The 16,357-nt window shown below is 46.8% G+C and overlaps 1 protein-coding gene across 3 annotated transcripts in view; it reads right to left on the bottom strand.

Annotated features, from left to right (window-relative positions):
- Window positions 1-15,836, bottom strand: part of LOC135387862 (dystrophin-like) — a 281,706-nt gene extending 265,870 nt beyond the window's left edge. For 2 of the 3 annotated variants that reach the window (XM_064617042.1, XM_064617043.1), the window contains exon 1: window positions 15,497-15,836. In XM_064617042.1, coding sequence (XP_064473112.1) covers window positions 15,497-15,617 — 121 coding nt within the window. In that variant the 5' untranslated portion in view covers window positions 15,618-15,836. The remainder of the gene's footprint in view (window positions 1-15,496) is intronic. The other variant, XM_064617045.1, reaches the window with a different exon arrangement.
- Between the last annotated feature and the right edge of the window lie 521 nt (window positions 15,837-16,357).

The following is a 16,357-nucleotide window of genomic DNA, read 5'->3' as shown; positions in this document are numbered from 1 at the left end:
TCCAGGGTGCGTCATCTGAAGGGACAAACCAGTCACTCTCTCTCTCAATCATCCTCCTTTCACTCTTACATTTTTGCACACTCATACACACATTCATACGACAGAGATCGACGCAAGCGGCAAATGTTCAACATGAGAGAACTGATGTTCTGAGGCTGGAACAACATAGAACGGACAATCACATACAAGGCCTCAAGACTGAGGCTGGAACAACATAGAACGGACAATCACATACAAGGCCTCAAGGCCTTGAGGCCTTGTATGTGATTGTCCGTTCTATGTTGTTCCAGCCTCAGAACATTAGTTCTCTCATGTTGAACATGGCTAAATAAGCTTCGCTTCAGAGTATCGACACTGAGGACCAAGGGAGAGCAGGAGCGCCATTTTGTTTCCGCACCACACCGGTATTATCCTCAGTCTTAGTCTAGTATTATCTCAGTGACTGAGGATCAACGACAGCTAACATAATGCTCGCTGTGGGATAGAGAAGTGTGTATGATTGTTCCGCGATAATCCAGGTACTGTCAAACAGAGCGTCTCGAGGATGTCACGGTGAGATCAAGGCCGTCAACTGCGCTGCTCGCAAACAAAAGGAACATTTCACCCGCGCACGATAGATGGCATCGTGCGCTAAAGTGCGCATTGCGCGTGCGCGTGGGTAGCGCGGCGCGGAAACAAGATGGCGCATGCTCGCTCTTCGGGAACTCAGTGTCGATACTCCGAAGCGTAGCTTATTTAGTGACTCTAGATATCACCGAGGAGCCATCTCCGATTCACGACTTTGTTGCATGTAGATGGCGCCACACAAACATTCGGGCTCGTTGGTGGCAGCCAAGGTCGTGCTGAAGACTGGGAGGTGGTGGGTTCGAATCCCCCTGAGGTTTTCCCTGGGTTTTCCGAAGACCTTCCGGACGAATGTCAGCAAAGTGTCCCCTGAAATCGACTCTCCCTGCTGTCCTCTCTCCATCCGTCCACATCTGTACGTCGCTCATAGCCACAGTTGCTTCGCGGCGCTAACACGCAGTCAAAATATGTATACAGGGTGTCCCAGTTAAATGCGAACATATGCTTTAAAAATATGGAGGGGTGCTAATGCCGTCCGACACTCTTAGAAATGAACTTCACCGCATAGCACGCTTCTAGCCAACCATCATCTCGAATGATATCGTTATCTGCCCTGATTTGCTGAAAACGGGAGGCGTACGCCATTGTTGTGACAATTATGAGCCGCATAAGTGTCACAGAAAAGGCGTATGCCTACCGTTTTGAACAAATCAGGGAACATAGCGATATCATTCGAGATAATAGTTGGCTAAGAGCGTGCTGTGCGGTGAAGTTCATTATTAAGAGTGTAGGGAGTGCCCTTCAGCATATACTGTATATTGCAATTGATTTCATCTCCGAAAAAGTGATATATATATATATATATATATATATCATTCAGCAGGGACACCCTGTTTCTATATACACACACAAGAGTACAAAAAAAAAAACATGTGATCGAAACTATCGGTTGTGCTGCCCTTCCGTTCGGCACGTTCAACTGATAGGTCGTCTAATGTCTAATATGTTTTTGGGAAGCCCCAGCGTCACACACGTGGTCAGTCACGTGACATACGGGTAAAAATGGCTCCCTCGCTAGAGGTTTGCACCAAAAGAAGAGCAGCAGCGAGTCATCCGTTTCCTAACGAGCGAAGGTGTGAAACTCATCCACAACTACCGTCGTGTGAAAGCAGGGTTGACCTCGCAGTCCTCGCAACCAACTATATGATCATCTGATGCTTATAAGAATTGCTGGTATAAAAACGCAATCTCAACATCTTGGAACATCTCGAATTACTACAGCGCGAAGCTCAAAAGAAGTGCAAAGTCGCAGGAAAAACAATCAAACAAACAAATTCCGTAACAGACTGAGTGCTCATTCGAGACACAATTTATTGTCAGGAATATCACGCAATCTTTAGAGGCATCTTGACGAAACCCAGCGGGAAAAACCACACCATCACTACTCGCGTATACATCCCCATATAGTCTGCACCTTCCATATCGGTCCCGAGAGCGAAGAATTACCCATCATCATTCTCGGAAACCAATCATTTATATTTCATAGCGAAACCTCTCCGTGCGCGTTAACCAAGCGAGCCATCAACCCAACTTCCCTACCCGAACCTTTCGTCTTACCCGGTTTTCCCCCTTTTTCCATCGGTGCTCCGGTTGCTCGCCTGCTTGGTTTCGTCAGTGCCTCATCTGGTATTCCCTCGCCGGTTCACCGTGCGCGTACAGCGTGCATTCGTTCGAGGAGAACGCTATATTTGGCGCCCGAGGGCATTACCATACCCTGTGTGGATGCAGGCAAAGAAATGGGGGAAAAAAAGAGGGAGACTTTACTCGGCACATTCGTGGCAGCCAACCTGTGCTGTACTGAGCCAATTATGCGCGTAATATATAAGAGTCTAGAGAGGGAGCCTTCCTTTTTGGAGAGCCACAGAAACGTTGGGATATGGATAAAAGGGCAAGGGAACAATGGAGTTAGTGGTGGCTGACTTCCCTACTTGAATCCTTGAAACTGGAGGCACAATTAGACGACCACAACTACATACATATGTGAAGAGTTGAAATATGGCAGTCACCGAAAAAGCCTCCTGAACCAAGTACTTTCAATCCGTTCACAACTATACATATAAATATTTTTGATGTGATTGACCAAGCCTTATCCGCAAACTCGGGGTTTCGAGAACGGAAGAACGTCACGTTCGACCGTGGACGTTAAATACGTCGTCCCGAGCGTTGAGATATGAGCGCTCGCTTAAAGGTCATCCTGGTTCATTAGATCATGCACGCATATTGGACAGCGCTCCACTGTATTGAAAAAAATATAAATATTTTTCCCCTCGAACAAGCTCCAGCGTCCATCTCTGACGTCGCAAGAGCAAAAGGCCTGAGCCATTCCTATTGGTTCCCATAAGCACGTGACTTCTCCCGAAGCCGCTCCACTGGAGCGCGAGCCCAACGAGTTTCGGTGTTCGCGGTGCTGATTTTCTGCGCGTGTATTATACCGCTGCGCTATATCGGTATTTCTGCGACTGAACTGCGCATGAGAGAAGGTAAAGAGGGGTCACGTGACTAGCTAAGTACGGGAGCAACTCGTCAAACACGTGGGTCGTTGTGTGAGTGCATGTATCACTGCGCTGGCTGTGTCTCGTTTTACCACCGACGCTGAGACCAGGCGGGAAGGTTTATAGGAAGGAACATAGTCCACGGCAAAGTTGTTTTTCCCCTTGTCCGTAGGCCAACCAATGAGGGCACGGCCTTCAGAAACGGGGAAAGGAGGAAGCTGGAGAGATGCGGACTCCCTTGATGAGACCGAGTGACGTAATGCGCTCGTTGGCATTTCTTATGGCCAAACAACTGCCCATCCTCTTGTATTCTCGTCCACGTAGCGTGAGTGTTAGGAATATTTGCGCTGTGTCGGGCAGCGCTTGTTCATCGACCCCGCTCGTTTGCCCGCAATAAATGGCGGCGACCAGCGTCTCTGTGTTTCCATTGGTTTAGCGCGCAGAATGACGTGCAACGTCGAACGTCACTTCTCCCACATAGCTCCGCAGTGGGGGAAATGTGGTGTGCGGTCTCCTTACAGGATCCTGTCCTCCACCACCACAGCGCATACCCGCGTTCCACGTTCATCCGGTTAACTTGGTGCAACTTGGAACGAGGCTATAAGGAGCGCACGGAGACCGGTGGTTTGAGAGTAACGTGACAGGGTCTATACCATGGTTGCGGAGTTGCCACTCCCGGGTTGGAATGATTCCGGAATCATTCCAGATTTATCAGAGCCCGAAATATGGAGTTGGAATGGAATGGCGGAAACTGTCCTATAGCAATGGAATGGGAATGGAATTAGGCATTTTTCGCAGGCGGAATGGAATTGGAATGGAACGGTCTGGTTGCCAGACGGTCGAGGACGAAATAACCTTGTCTTTGTGCTTTTTCCGTGCTGGGTAATGTCAATGACCTCTAGCACTGCTGTGCTACCCGATACAGTTACCGGTCCCTTTTCTTTTATTGATGGAATTAAAGGAATTGAATGGGGATGCAAAGCCATTCCAGGAGTGGGAATTGACCATAGCTTTTCATTCCGAGGAATTGAAAGGAATGGAATTATCACAAATATCCATTCCTCGGAATGGAATTGGTGGCCCCATTCCGTAACCCTTGTCTATACAGGGTGTGTGCAGAAAAACACGACCCGCATTTTTACATGTAACTCGTTGTCTACTTAGCCGAGGAACTTCCGGTGGCGCACGACGGCGCATTTATGCGTGCGAAATCTGTAGAAAAATTGTGGAAGCCATACCCAGCTTAAAAAATAGACGGAACAACGAAAACGTCGACTTCCGTGCATCAGAATAGGGCAACATGGTGGACAATAGGGTGTATGTGAAAGGGCAACGTGGTGCACGTAGGAGAGTTGTGTTCAAGTACCGCTAGGGGAGCTATCGGTGCATAAATCGAAACGATGTCTCACATGGATGCTCATCGGCAGTACCCCTAGCGGTGCTTGCACGTAACTCTCATGAGACCGAAATGCACTACCATGCACTGTCATGACCGCCCTATTCTAATGCATGGAAGCCCATGTTTTCGCGCTCAGTTAATTTTTTTACACTGAGTATGGCTTCCAGGATTTTTTTGTAGATTTCGCACGCATAAATACGCCGTCGTGCGCCACCGGAAGTTCCTCGGCTAAGTAGACAACGAGTTACATGTAAAAATGCGGGTCATGTTTTTCTGCACACACCCTGTACTTCCATAGCGCACAACTGCGTTCCACGTTCATCGACCAGTTCGCGTGGCTCAGTGGTTAGCGTGCTGGCCATGTCACGTCGAGACTGGGAGGTACCGGGGTTCGAATCCCGGTGTCGACTGTGATGCCTGCGGTTTTTCCTGGGTTTTCCACGGACGCCTTCAGACATATATGTTGGCACAGTTCAATTAGAAGTCGGCCCAGGACGCACATTCCCCCAGGGCGTCAGTCGTGACGTTGCCCACCTATGCGCTGAGCTCTATGCACTCTTAAAAATGAACTTCACCGCATAGCACGCACCTAGCCAACCATAATTTCGAATGATATCGTTATCTGCCCTGATTTGTTGAAAATGCGGGGCGTACGCCTTTTTGTGACACTTATGCTGTTCATAATTGTCACAAAAAAGGCGTACCCCTCCCGATTACAACAAATCAGGGCAGATAACGATATCATTTGAGATTATGGTTGGCTATGAGCGTGCTATGCGGTAAAGTTCTGTTTTAAGAGTGTGGGCTCTTTCACCATCACCACTATCCAAGTTCATCCGGTTAACTTGGCGCAACTTGGCACTCTTGGCAACCTTGGTGCAAAGTGTGACGATCCCTTTAATGCGTTCTCATTCTGTCCACACCCCCACCTACTCAAAAGACGAACCTGGAGCCGAAGCGTGTTTATCCTACTGTCCCTTCCGCAAGCTCCCATCTGCTCTGTATACTAACCCGTAAAGCAAAAGGGCGAGCCTAAAATACATCAGCTGATCACGAGACGGGTGCTTCGGCTTTTGATCGACTCTTCCGATAGTGGCCCAGAATAGCCTATACGGGACTCCGACCTTTTCCTCGCGGCTACATTCGGGGCTCTCATCCGGAAGGAATGCAACATTCACGGTCCCTTTCAATTGTGGAGATGACGGGTGCGTCTTAGATGTCAAACGTCGGCAACATTTGAGGACTAACAGAATTTCTTCGAAAGCAGAAAATGTTTTTGGGTTGTTCCCATCTACACTCTTAAAAATGAACTTCACCGCATAGCACGCTCCTAGCCAACCATAATCTCGAATGATATGGTTATCCGCCCTGATTTGCTGAAAACAGGAGGCGTACGCCTTTTTTGTGACACTTATGCTGTTCATAATTGTCACAAAAAAGCCGTACGCCTCCCATTTTCAACAAATCAGGGCTGATAACGACATCACCAGAGGCTATGGTTGGCTAGGAGCCTGCTACGCGGTAAAGCTCATTTTTAAGAGTGTACATACAGTGACAGCATTTACGAAAGACATTCTGTTTGTTCGACTACACTCTTAAAAATGAACTTCACTGCACAACACGCTCCTAGCCAACCATTATCTCGAATGGTATCGTTATCTGCCCTGATTTGTTGAAAATGGGAGGCGTACGGCTTTTCTGTGACAATCATGAACAGCATTCATGAACAGCATAAGTGTCACAGAAAAGGCGCACGGCTCCCGTTTTCAACAAATCAGGGCAGATAACGATATCATTCGAGATAATGGTTGGCTAGGAGTGTGCTGTGCGGTGAAGTTCATTTTTAAGAGTGTAGCTCGATGCAATACGAGCGAATGACCAGGGCGGATTTAGGGGGGTGGGGGTGGAGAGGGGATCCGGATGTCCTGACCCCATCCGTTGAATTTCGGTCGTTACGTATAGTTTCAATTGCCCTTGGTGGTGTAATAGCATGCTGTCCAATGTATAGGATCACCCTCCCCCCTTTCCACCCCCTCAGAAATCCCGGATCCGCCTCTGCGACTGTCATTCGCTGACAATGCCATTCAATTTGCCGTCTGACAGGGGTATTATATGTCTCCGTGAGGGACGTTAAAGGGGTAGTAAAACCGTCCCTCATACCTAACCACTACACTCTTAGAAATGAACTTGACCACATAGCACGCTCCTAGCCAACCATCATCCCGAATGACAACGTTCTCGCCCCTGATTGGTTGAAAACGGGAGGCGGAGCCTATTCTGTGCCGTGCATAATGAACACAAAATAGGCTCCGCCTCCCGTTTTCAACCAATCAGGGGCGAGAACGGAGTGCCACTGAAAAACTATCGCCGCTACACCACGACGTCCATAATCGTGATAAAAACGGGTCAACTGCGATAAAAGGACAAGGACAAAGAGTGAGACGAACAAGGCGCTACTTCCAACAAAGTTTTTTTTTTATCATTATTTTTTATAATGCTCAACCAAAACGCCCAAAGATTCGCTCTTCTGGTCCATAACCAGCTCCGCACTTAACCCAGACCCGTTGGCTTAAGCGTGTACTGTATAAGCTGTGAAGCCAAGATCGCTTCGATATAGTTGTAAATTCGCTATCCCTCTAAATGGTATATCACGCGAGAGGCCGCTTTTATCGCCGAGCCTCCTGTCATCTGGCATCCGTCAGGCCTCGAAGCCTCCCCTTACACTCTTAAAAATGAACTTCCCCGCATAGCACGCTCCTGGCCAACCATTATCTCGAATGATATCGTTGTCTGCCCTGATTTGTTGAAAACGGGGGGCGTACGCCATTTCTGTGACGCTTATGCTGTTCATAATTGTCACAGAAAAGGCGTACGCCCCTGTTTTCAACAAATCAGGGCAGATAACGATATCATTCGAGATAATGGTTGGCTAGGAGCGTGCTATGCGGTGAAGTTCATTTTTAAGAGTGTGGTCCATAATCAGCTCCGCACTTATAACCCAGACCCGTTGGCTTAAGCGTGTACTGTATAAGCTGTGATCGCTTCGATATAGTTGTAAATTCGCTATCGCCTCTAAATGGTATATTACGCGAGAGGCCGCTTTTATCGCCGAGCCTCCTGTCATCTGGCATCCATCAGGCCTCGAAGCCTCTCCTTAGGACACAACCTGGCGCCCCGCGCATGGAAACGCCAAAGGAGGGCTTTATGGTGTTTACCCAGACCGATTTCACGCCCCCCCCCCCCCCCCCCATCAACCATCGGAAGAAGCACCCTTTAACAGTAACAATAAACAGTCTTCCGAGAAAGGAAACTGCAGAGAAGAAGGGAACACTTTCCTATTCTCTCACGTTTGCCGTCTTGCATCTGAGCATGCATACACACACAGGAGTATAATTGGAAGAAAAAAGAGGACGCGCGTTCGTAGATGTGCTTCTTCGCAGCGCGCAGTCGTAAAAGTTGGCCCGTTACTGCGTTGAATGGTCTGGCAACAAATGTACGGGTGGACAAGTTACGTTTCAAGAGGCACACATATCGGGACCAGCGGCATGGCCGAGTGGGCTAAGGCGTCCGCTCGTTGGTGGTAACCAAGGTCGTGCTGAAGACTGGGAGGTGGTGGGTTCGAATCCTACCGCCGGCTGTGCTGTCTGAGGTTTTCCCTGGGTTTTCCGAAGACTTTCCAGACGAATGTCGGCACAGTTCCCCCTGAAGTCGGCCCAGGACGCATACTAACCCCCCCTGTCCCCCACTCCTTCCTGCTATCCTCTCTCCGTCTGTCCATATCTGTACGTCGCTCATAGCCACAGTTGCTTCGCGGCGCTAACACCCAATCAAAAAAAAAACACATATCGGGGAGACGACGCTTCAAGATTTTTGTTTTTTAAAATATTTTTAAAGTCAAGACGCAAGGCACTAAACGAAAGACACGGTCCCCTGTTCTTATTGTCTGTCTTGTATAGATATGTTGTATATGTCTTGTATATATGATAGATAGCGTCCTGCACTCTAAGAAAAAAAAAGGAGTAAAACGGGGAGTAATTGCAGCTTCTACTCCCCTAGTCTGCAATTACTCCCCATTTTAGTTCCCCAACCCGACATTTAGTCCCGACATTTACTCCCCAGGACTGCAAATTGTCACTAAACTTCGCGAATGGTCTCCTGAATGCGACAGTCTAGGTAAATATGTGCCCTTGGTCAATTTGAACGACATAAGGCTGTATAACTCACACAACGTAGCAATTTTCTAGCCACACAGAGTAAGAAACAGTTGGCGCATCTTTCTTCGCAAATTGTGCCCTATGTATGGCGCAAGATTTTATATCACTCGATATATATCACGGCTGACGGTTTGCTTCAAAGTATTTTCATGCATGCGCACCAATTATGTACCTGGGACTCTTACAAGAGCGCGTGAAATGCGGTCTTCACTCTGTGACATTCATTTACTCCCGTATATTCACTCCCGAAAGGGACTATTTTTTGTGGCAATGCAATTACTCCCCAAAAGGAGTAAAAGTACTCCATTTTTTCTTAGAGTGTGCCGGTCGGAGGGAGTTGATGCGTCCTGGGCCAACTTCACGCGCAGAGTTTGCAGATTCATCGCGCACACGCACAGGCATATATACTTAATTAGCTCCTGTGTCACCAACAGAAACGAGGTAATGAAAGGAAGACGCTGTCGACTAGGCTCGGAACTAGAGGGAAACTTGTTCACGTCGCAGCAATGTCTAGTGCTTCGACAACTGTGTTTCACGAAACAAACGCAAGAGGGCATCGTGCGCATATCAGCTGAGACGTCACGGTAAGACAGGAACGGAAGAAAGGGGCGCTGTCAACGAGGCAGGCAATGAGGACACGGGACAGTAAATGGGGACAGCGGGTCTCTTGGGCTCAAGGTCGCGTAACTTGACTGATTGATTAGTAGTAGCACCAGGATGCTCGTATAGGGGATCGTGTGTCTTGGGCCGACTTCCGAACGAATTGTGCCGACAGATGCCTGACAGCCTCTGATTAAAATACCTAGACAGTCGCTATGGATTTCGAACTGAAGACGCTTTCCAGTTTTGACGTCGAATGTCAGCGTGCGCGGCTAAACAGTAAACAGCAAGTACGGTTCTACACTCTAAGAAAAAAAAAAAAAGGAGTAAAACGGGGAGTAATTGCAGCTTCTACTCCCCTAGTCTGCAATTACTCCCCATTTTAGTTCCCCAACCCGACATTTAGTCCCGACATTTACTCCCCAGGACTGCAAATTGTCACTGAACTTCGCGAATGGTCTCCTGAATGCAACAGTCTGCGTAAATGTGTGCCCTTGGTCAATGTGAACGACATCAGGCTGTGTAACTCAGCCAACGTAGCAATTTTCCAGCCACACAGTGTAAGAAACAGTTAGCGCATTTTTTCTTTCTCGCAAATTGTACCCTATGTATGGCGCAAGATTTTATATCACTCGACATATCACGGTTGACGGTTTTCTTCATTTCATGCATACACACGAATTAGGTACCAGGGACTCTTACAACAGCGCATGAAATGCAGTATCCACTCTGTGACATTCATTTAGTCCCGTGCATTTACTCCTGCAATGGACTATTTTTTGTGGCAATGCATTTAGTCCCCAAAAGGAGTAAAATTACTCCTTTTTTTTTCTTAGAGTGTACACCGTTCAAATAACTCATTACCTAGCATACAGACCATCGCCTTGCTTCCATCGGCAAGAAGTACTCGAACCGTCCGAACACGGGACATTTCACAAAACACAAAGGAAAAGATACTTGACATTCTTCTTACTATACCGAATATTCCTGAATGTAGCTCATATTTCATTTGACAACGGCACCGAGCAGGACGCAGAACAGGGAAAGTCGAAGACACATTGCGAAATGATCGACCGAATCGATCGGAATAAAAAATCGTCCGAAATGCGGTGCTCGGGAAAGTCGTTTAGGGAGGAATGTCATTCCTAATGACATGTCGAGGGACGTCGCATTGACATCCATTGGAGCCACTCGTTACGGCTTTTGGGACAATGACGCTCTAGGCCGATTTGCGTCTACGCTCATATAGGATGTCGACTGCACTGCATCTTCTATACTCTTAGAAATGATGGTGGTGGTGGTGGTGGTGATAGGACTTGCCGTTGTCGGCCTCACGTATGTGGGCAACGTCACGACTCACGCCCTGGGGGAATGTGCGTCCTGGGCCGACTTCTAAGGGAACTGTGCCGACATATGTCTGAAAGCGTCTGAGGAAAACCCAGGAAAAACCCCAGACAGCACAGCCGGCACCGGGATTCGAACCCGGGTACCTCCCAGTCTCTTAAAAATGAACTTCACCGCATAGCACGCTCCTAGCCAACCATCATCTCGAACGATACCGTTATCTCCCCTGATTTGTTGAAAACGGGAGGCGTACGCCTTTTTTGTGACACTTATTCATAATTGTCACAAAAAAAGGCGTACGCCTCCCGTTTTCAACAAATCAGGGCAGATAACGATATCATTTGAGATTATGGTTGGCTACTAGCGTGCTATGTGGTGAAGTCATTTTTAAGAGTGCAGCTCCACACAGCGTCACTCACTTCACAGATCACAAGACAGTACTCGTCCCTCTAAACTATAGTTGCGCATTATATCAGTGTCATATATAAAAGTGTCAACATCCACACGCAACAGCTACCGCTGAAATTCGCGTGCGGCACAATATCCCGAACGTCCTGTAATGTCTCGCTCTGCGTTGGCACCGCGAATCGACTGCGGCTGGTACGGGGAACTCAGGAGAACTTCAGTGAGAACTGCGTCGACGTCGGTCTGTATGGAAGTCCGTCGGGAAATTCAGGGAAAGCCTGACCGTGTATACAGCCGGTGGTATAGACGACCCTCTGTTTATAAACATGCATGTGACGTCACGAGAAGACCAGTTCGAGGTTATATTTTGCTGCGATGAGCAAGAAGCGGGAAAAACGCGTCGGCTGATATAGGCTGATAAAGCTGATAGGTGCCTACCAGCATGCTTTGCGCGACTGTGTTACGTAATCAATGACGTAATGGTGCAGGTCGTCTATATAGGACCAGAAGTCCAGAACCCACTACCTCCGAGACTTAGACGTGACCTTCCAACTCTCGCGGCAACGAGCAGACGCTCTTCTGCCCAGTCCTCAACAATCAACATCTTTGCTGTACAACTATAGTAACAACGTGTGAACAGTACCCGTATAGACAAACCATACGTGGCTATAGGACACCAGAATGTTTTTGAAGGGGTTTGGACAGATAAATGGAGAAGACGGCTATACGCCGAGGGTTGACATTCATGTCAACCCTCGGATATACTACAACGAAGAAAGAGAAGAAGAAAAAAAATCCTCCTGTTGTGACGCTTCGACAGCCAGGTGAGGTCACGTGTTAATGCTGAACCAATAGGAACGGTTCTCGCTCTTCTGAGGTCAGAAACTGTCTCAACTACTTTAGGTGGCACTACTCAACGTGGACTGAGTAGTGCGGAAATAACGTCAGACGTTTACTCCACCCATTTCTGAGAACTATCTAAGTATCTCGAAAAAGCCATACTCTCCGATAAAAGTGTATCCGTCAATCAAATACGTGAGCTCAGCCAAATCAATCAATCAATCAATCAATCAATCAATCAATCAATCAATCAATCAATCAATCAATCAATCAATCAATCAATCAATCAATCAATCAATCAAATTCAAAGTTCTGTCAATTACTTCTCAAAATCAATCAAATCCTGCACATACTTGAAGTCAATCAAACCAATCAATCAATTAAAAGTTCAATCAATCACGTGCTCTAATCGATCAAATACTTCTTTATAACGTCAGAAGGACCGTGCACGCAACTCCTGCATGCCGCTGCCGCAAGGTGCAAATGTTCAGCAAGCACGGAGCATTTATGACCCAGAATGTCGCGTACGGAAGTTAATAAAGGGACTTCAGTCCAGGCAAGCATTATTGCGGAATTCCAGTCAAGCTCCAGCTCAGGATATTGCTATCGATAAATATGGCATTCTTGAAAATCGGACCAATCTTCTTGGTACATAAGATGGCGACGAGACTCATTAAACGCGCCGTTGAACTGTTTTTTTTTTTTTTTCTTTTACTCGATGGCTAATATTTCTTCTTACTTCCTTCCCAAAATTCTTCGCGCTATAAATGCAGTTCGCTCTCAGACCAGACCTTGTTGCTTTCATTGTATTATTGAGGGAGAACACCATTAAGCTCTTTCCACGATTAGCATATTTTCCTCTTCGATTACCAGAGAACGGAGTCCCCCGTGTAATATATGCACACCCACTGCTTCTACTACGTGATATTGGCATGCGAATGGGCCCGGGGACGAATATTGACCGACTGATGGGCAAGTTATACATATACGCATGTATGCACACCAGGGTTACGGAATGCACTCTTAAAAATGAACTTCACCGCATAGCACGCTCCTAGCCAACCATAATATCGAATGATATCGTTATCTGCCCTGATTTGTTGAAAACGAGAGGCGTACGCCTTTTTGTGACACTTATGCTGTTCATAATTGTCACAGAAATGGCGTACGCCTCCCGTTTTCAACAAATAAGGGCAGATAACGATATCATTCGATATTATGGTTGGCTAGGAGCGTGCTATGCGGTGAAGTTCATTTTTAAGAGTGTGGGGCCACCAATTCCATTCGAATTCCATTCCCAGGAATGGAGATTTGTGATACTTGCGTTCCTTTCAATTCCTGGGAATGAAAAGGTATGGCCAATTCCCACTCCTGGAATGGTCTTGGCGACCACATTCCATTCCGTTAATTCCACCAATAAAAGAAAAGGAACCTGTAACCGTTACTGGCTATCCCAGCAGCCACCGGCGCGCCCAGACCATTCCATTCCAATTGCATTCCTGCGAAAAACTGCCTACTTCCATTCCCATTCCATTCCTATAGGACAGTTTCCGCCATTCCATTCCATTCCAATTCCATTCCTGGCTCTGATAAATCTGGAATCATTCCGGAATCATTCCGACTCCGGAGTGGCAACTCTGATGCACACACTACGTGACTAGCCAGTCCCCTTTTTATTTTCTTTAAATATATACAGTGAACGCTCGTTATTATGACCATGGTCGTGCCCGAAACTTTTGGTCGTAATGCGGAATTGTCATATTAACGGGGGAGATTGGCAGAGGTTTCACTGCATTGTTCCCCAGGAGTATGGTCGTAAAGCGCGTATGTCAGATTATCGGGGGTCATATTAACGAGGGTTCACTGTACCCGTAAGTTGTGTTTTTACTTCCCTGTATTTCAGCTCCGGGCTAATCTATTCCTTGCCCAGCTCGTATGAACCCGTGGTTGTCTCAATTTCCGTCTTCAATAGGTACGCACATATGCCCTTTGAGCCCTTGGGGCTCCTTTGAATGAATAAATATAAAAATACGTATCGAATGTATAAAATTAATAGTGTACATAAAGAACGTCGAATATAGCGAGCGACAAAATATTTAACCTTTACAATTTACTTGATTAGATCGTTATGTGTAGTCTAGGGCTTCCGATGATTAATTTGGAATGAAACGAAGATGAACAAAGATAGGTTTCTGGTGCTAAACTACACGTTGAAGGAGGTGATATACGACATAAATTCGTATTAAAATTGTCATTTGATCCAGTTCTTAGTAGATGAATTGCGGAAATTAAAAACCGATGCCCCCTTAACATTTCCAATGGCATGTACAAGTTGCAAGGCCTTGTGTGTACTGGGTGGCGTATAGTTGTTGTGCGATACTTTAAAAAATTCCAAGCGTAACCTGCACCTCTGTTGTTCCAAATATAGTAAATAGTATCGACACCGCGAATGGTATTTAAAAATGATAATTTTCTCAAACAAATGTTGCAGCTAAAAAAACACTCCATATATCATCGACAAAAGATGGGTGATTCCACTTCAAATCATGCAGGTCGGTTCGACAGGTATATCCGATTTTTTGTTCTAACATATATGGAAGCTTATTGTGCTTAGGATGCATAATAGTAGTGGAAGTACTTGAAAATCCTCGATAGTTATTTACGTATAAAAACAACACCGAAAATTAAGAAATACACCGCACTTAATGGGATACCGTGTATCTTACCAGGGATAGCGATGAACTTGCTTTTATAATACATGCATATATATTCTAAGAAAAAATCCGTAAGTGGAACCTTCACAAAGTATACCCCCCCAGCAGTGAATTTCTGGGGAAATCACTGACACACACATAAACAGCAAAGCTGACGTGCAAAGTCTAAAGAGTGCGAAGCTGATGCATGCAGTCTCCGTAAGGCAGAACCCGCGTTGTCCAGTGCTGAGATAGTCATTTATACTTGCAAACACACGCGCAGGCTGGTTAAAATAAGAGGGAGAAAAAACAAACGGAAATAAGATGCACCTTAAACAAAACGTGTACGACATTTAGATGTTGCTTCTTTTAGAGGCCAACAAAAAAGAAAAGAAGAAAGAAGAAGAAAAGAAAAAGAAGAGAAAGAAAACAGAAACTAGCACAGTTCTAATTAAACGCACGTAAAAACATCAACACCTGCACGGGAAGGATACTTTGATCTTCGTGGAAGAAAATAAGAGGCAGCATCTGCGTTTTGCTACGTCATTTTAGGACACGAAGTACTCCATGATCTAGTTGTGGAGGCCTCGTGTACCCTGAATATTGAGTGCCCTTTGTACCCGAGTGCTAGCTTTAACAATTTCCATGTGACAGGTGCCGAGGTGCGTGCCTCCGACTTAATGCCCGAAAAACGTCGTGGTGCCGACGCACCGGCGCGTTGAAATTCCATCGACACAGATTGACATGCACAGTCTCTTAGAGGAAGATATTAAAGTTGTTCCTCCGCGTATTGATGCAGAAACAGCTAACGCTACACGTGGGTTTACGCAAGATCCCGCTGTCCAGCAACGTTGTCTGAGAAGAGATATACACACAGAAACTCACATTCGTCTTCATCTTCGTCATAATCCGTAACATCCACAAGCGGAATGACCAAGTCGTTTCGTCGAAATCTGCCAGAGCCGCTACTGCTGGCCGTCGCCTGCAGTTGCTGCAGCCGCCTCATTTTTAGGCCGCTTTATCCTACTTTCTTGCGACGACGCCTTCGCTTTGCAGAAGGAACAACGCACTGCGTACGCACGGCAGGCCGTACGAATCGCACACACATTGGGCATCACAGCATGCACTGCACAGCATCAGGGCGAAATCCAACGTCGCTCCAAAGCGTGGCAGACGAACTAATAACATCGCAGACGGCACCATTGAGATACAGAGCGGCTCGAGCTCCGACCACGTTTCCAACGCGAGCCGAAAGGAGGCGTTTCTCCACCTCCTCTCATCGATGCGAGTGGAGGGGGACGCGTGGGTCACGTGGCTCTTCTTTTTTCGTCTGCTTCGCATCACATGACCGCTCCTGGTGTTCCTTCTGCTAGAGTCTCTGTTTTGAATGTGAGCGTGAGCATGCAGATGGCTACCGGCTGCTTCTTCATCCATCATCTCACAATAAACTTGTTGTTGTTGTTCTGCTGCTTCTTTATCAAAAGGGAATGTTGAGAAGTAGAAACTGGCTTCTGTTAATTTTCTTCTTGTCGTTGTGCGTCTACACTCTTAAAAATGAACTTCACCACATAGCACGCTCCTAGCCAACCATCATCCCGAGTGACATCGTTCCCTTCCTTGATTTGTGGAAAACGGGAGGCGTACGCCTTTTTGTGACACTCATGCAGAAATGTTAATTGTCACAAAAAGGCGTACGCCTCCCGTTTTCCACAAATCAAGGAAGGGAACGATGTCACTCGGGATGAT

This window comes from Ornithodoros turicata, chromosome 3 (assembly GCF_037126465.1).
Source record: "Ornithodoros turicata isolate Travis chromosome 3, ASM3712646v1, whole genome shotgun sequence".
NCBI lineage: Eukaryota > Metazoa > Arthropoda > Arachnida > Ixodida > Argasidae > Ornithodoros > Ornithodoros turicata.
The sequence above is the reverse complement of the archived record's forward strand: the minus strand, read 5'-3'. Positions and strand labels throughout refer to the sequence as shown.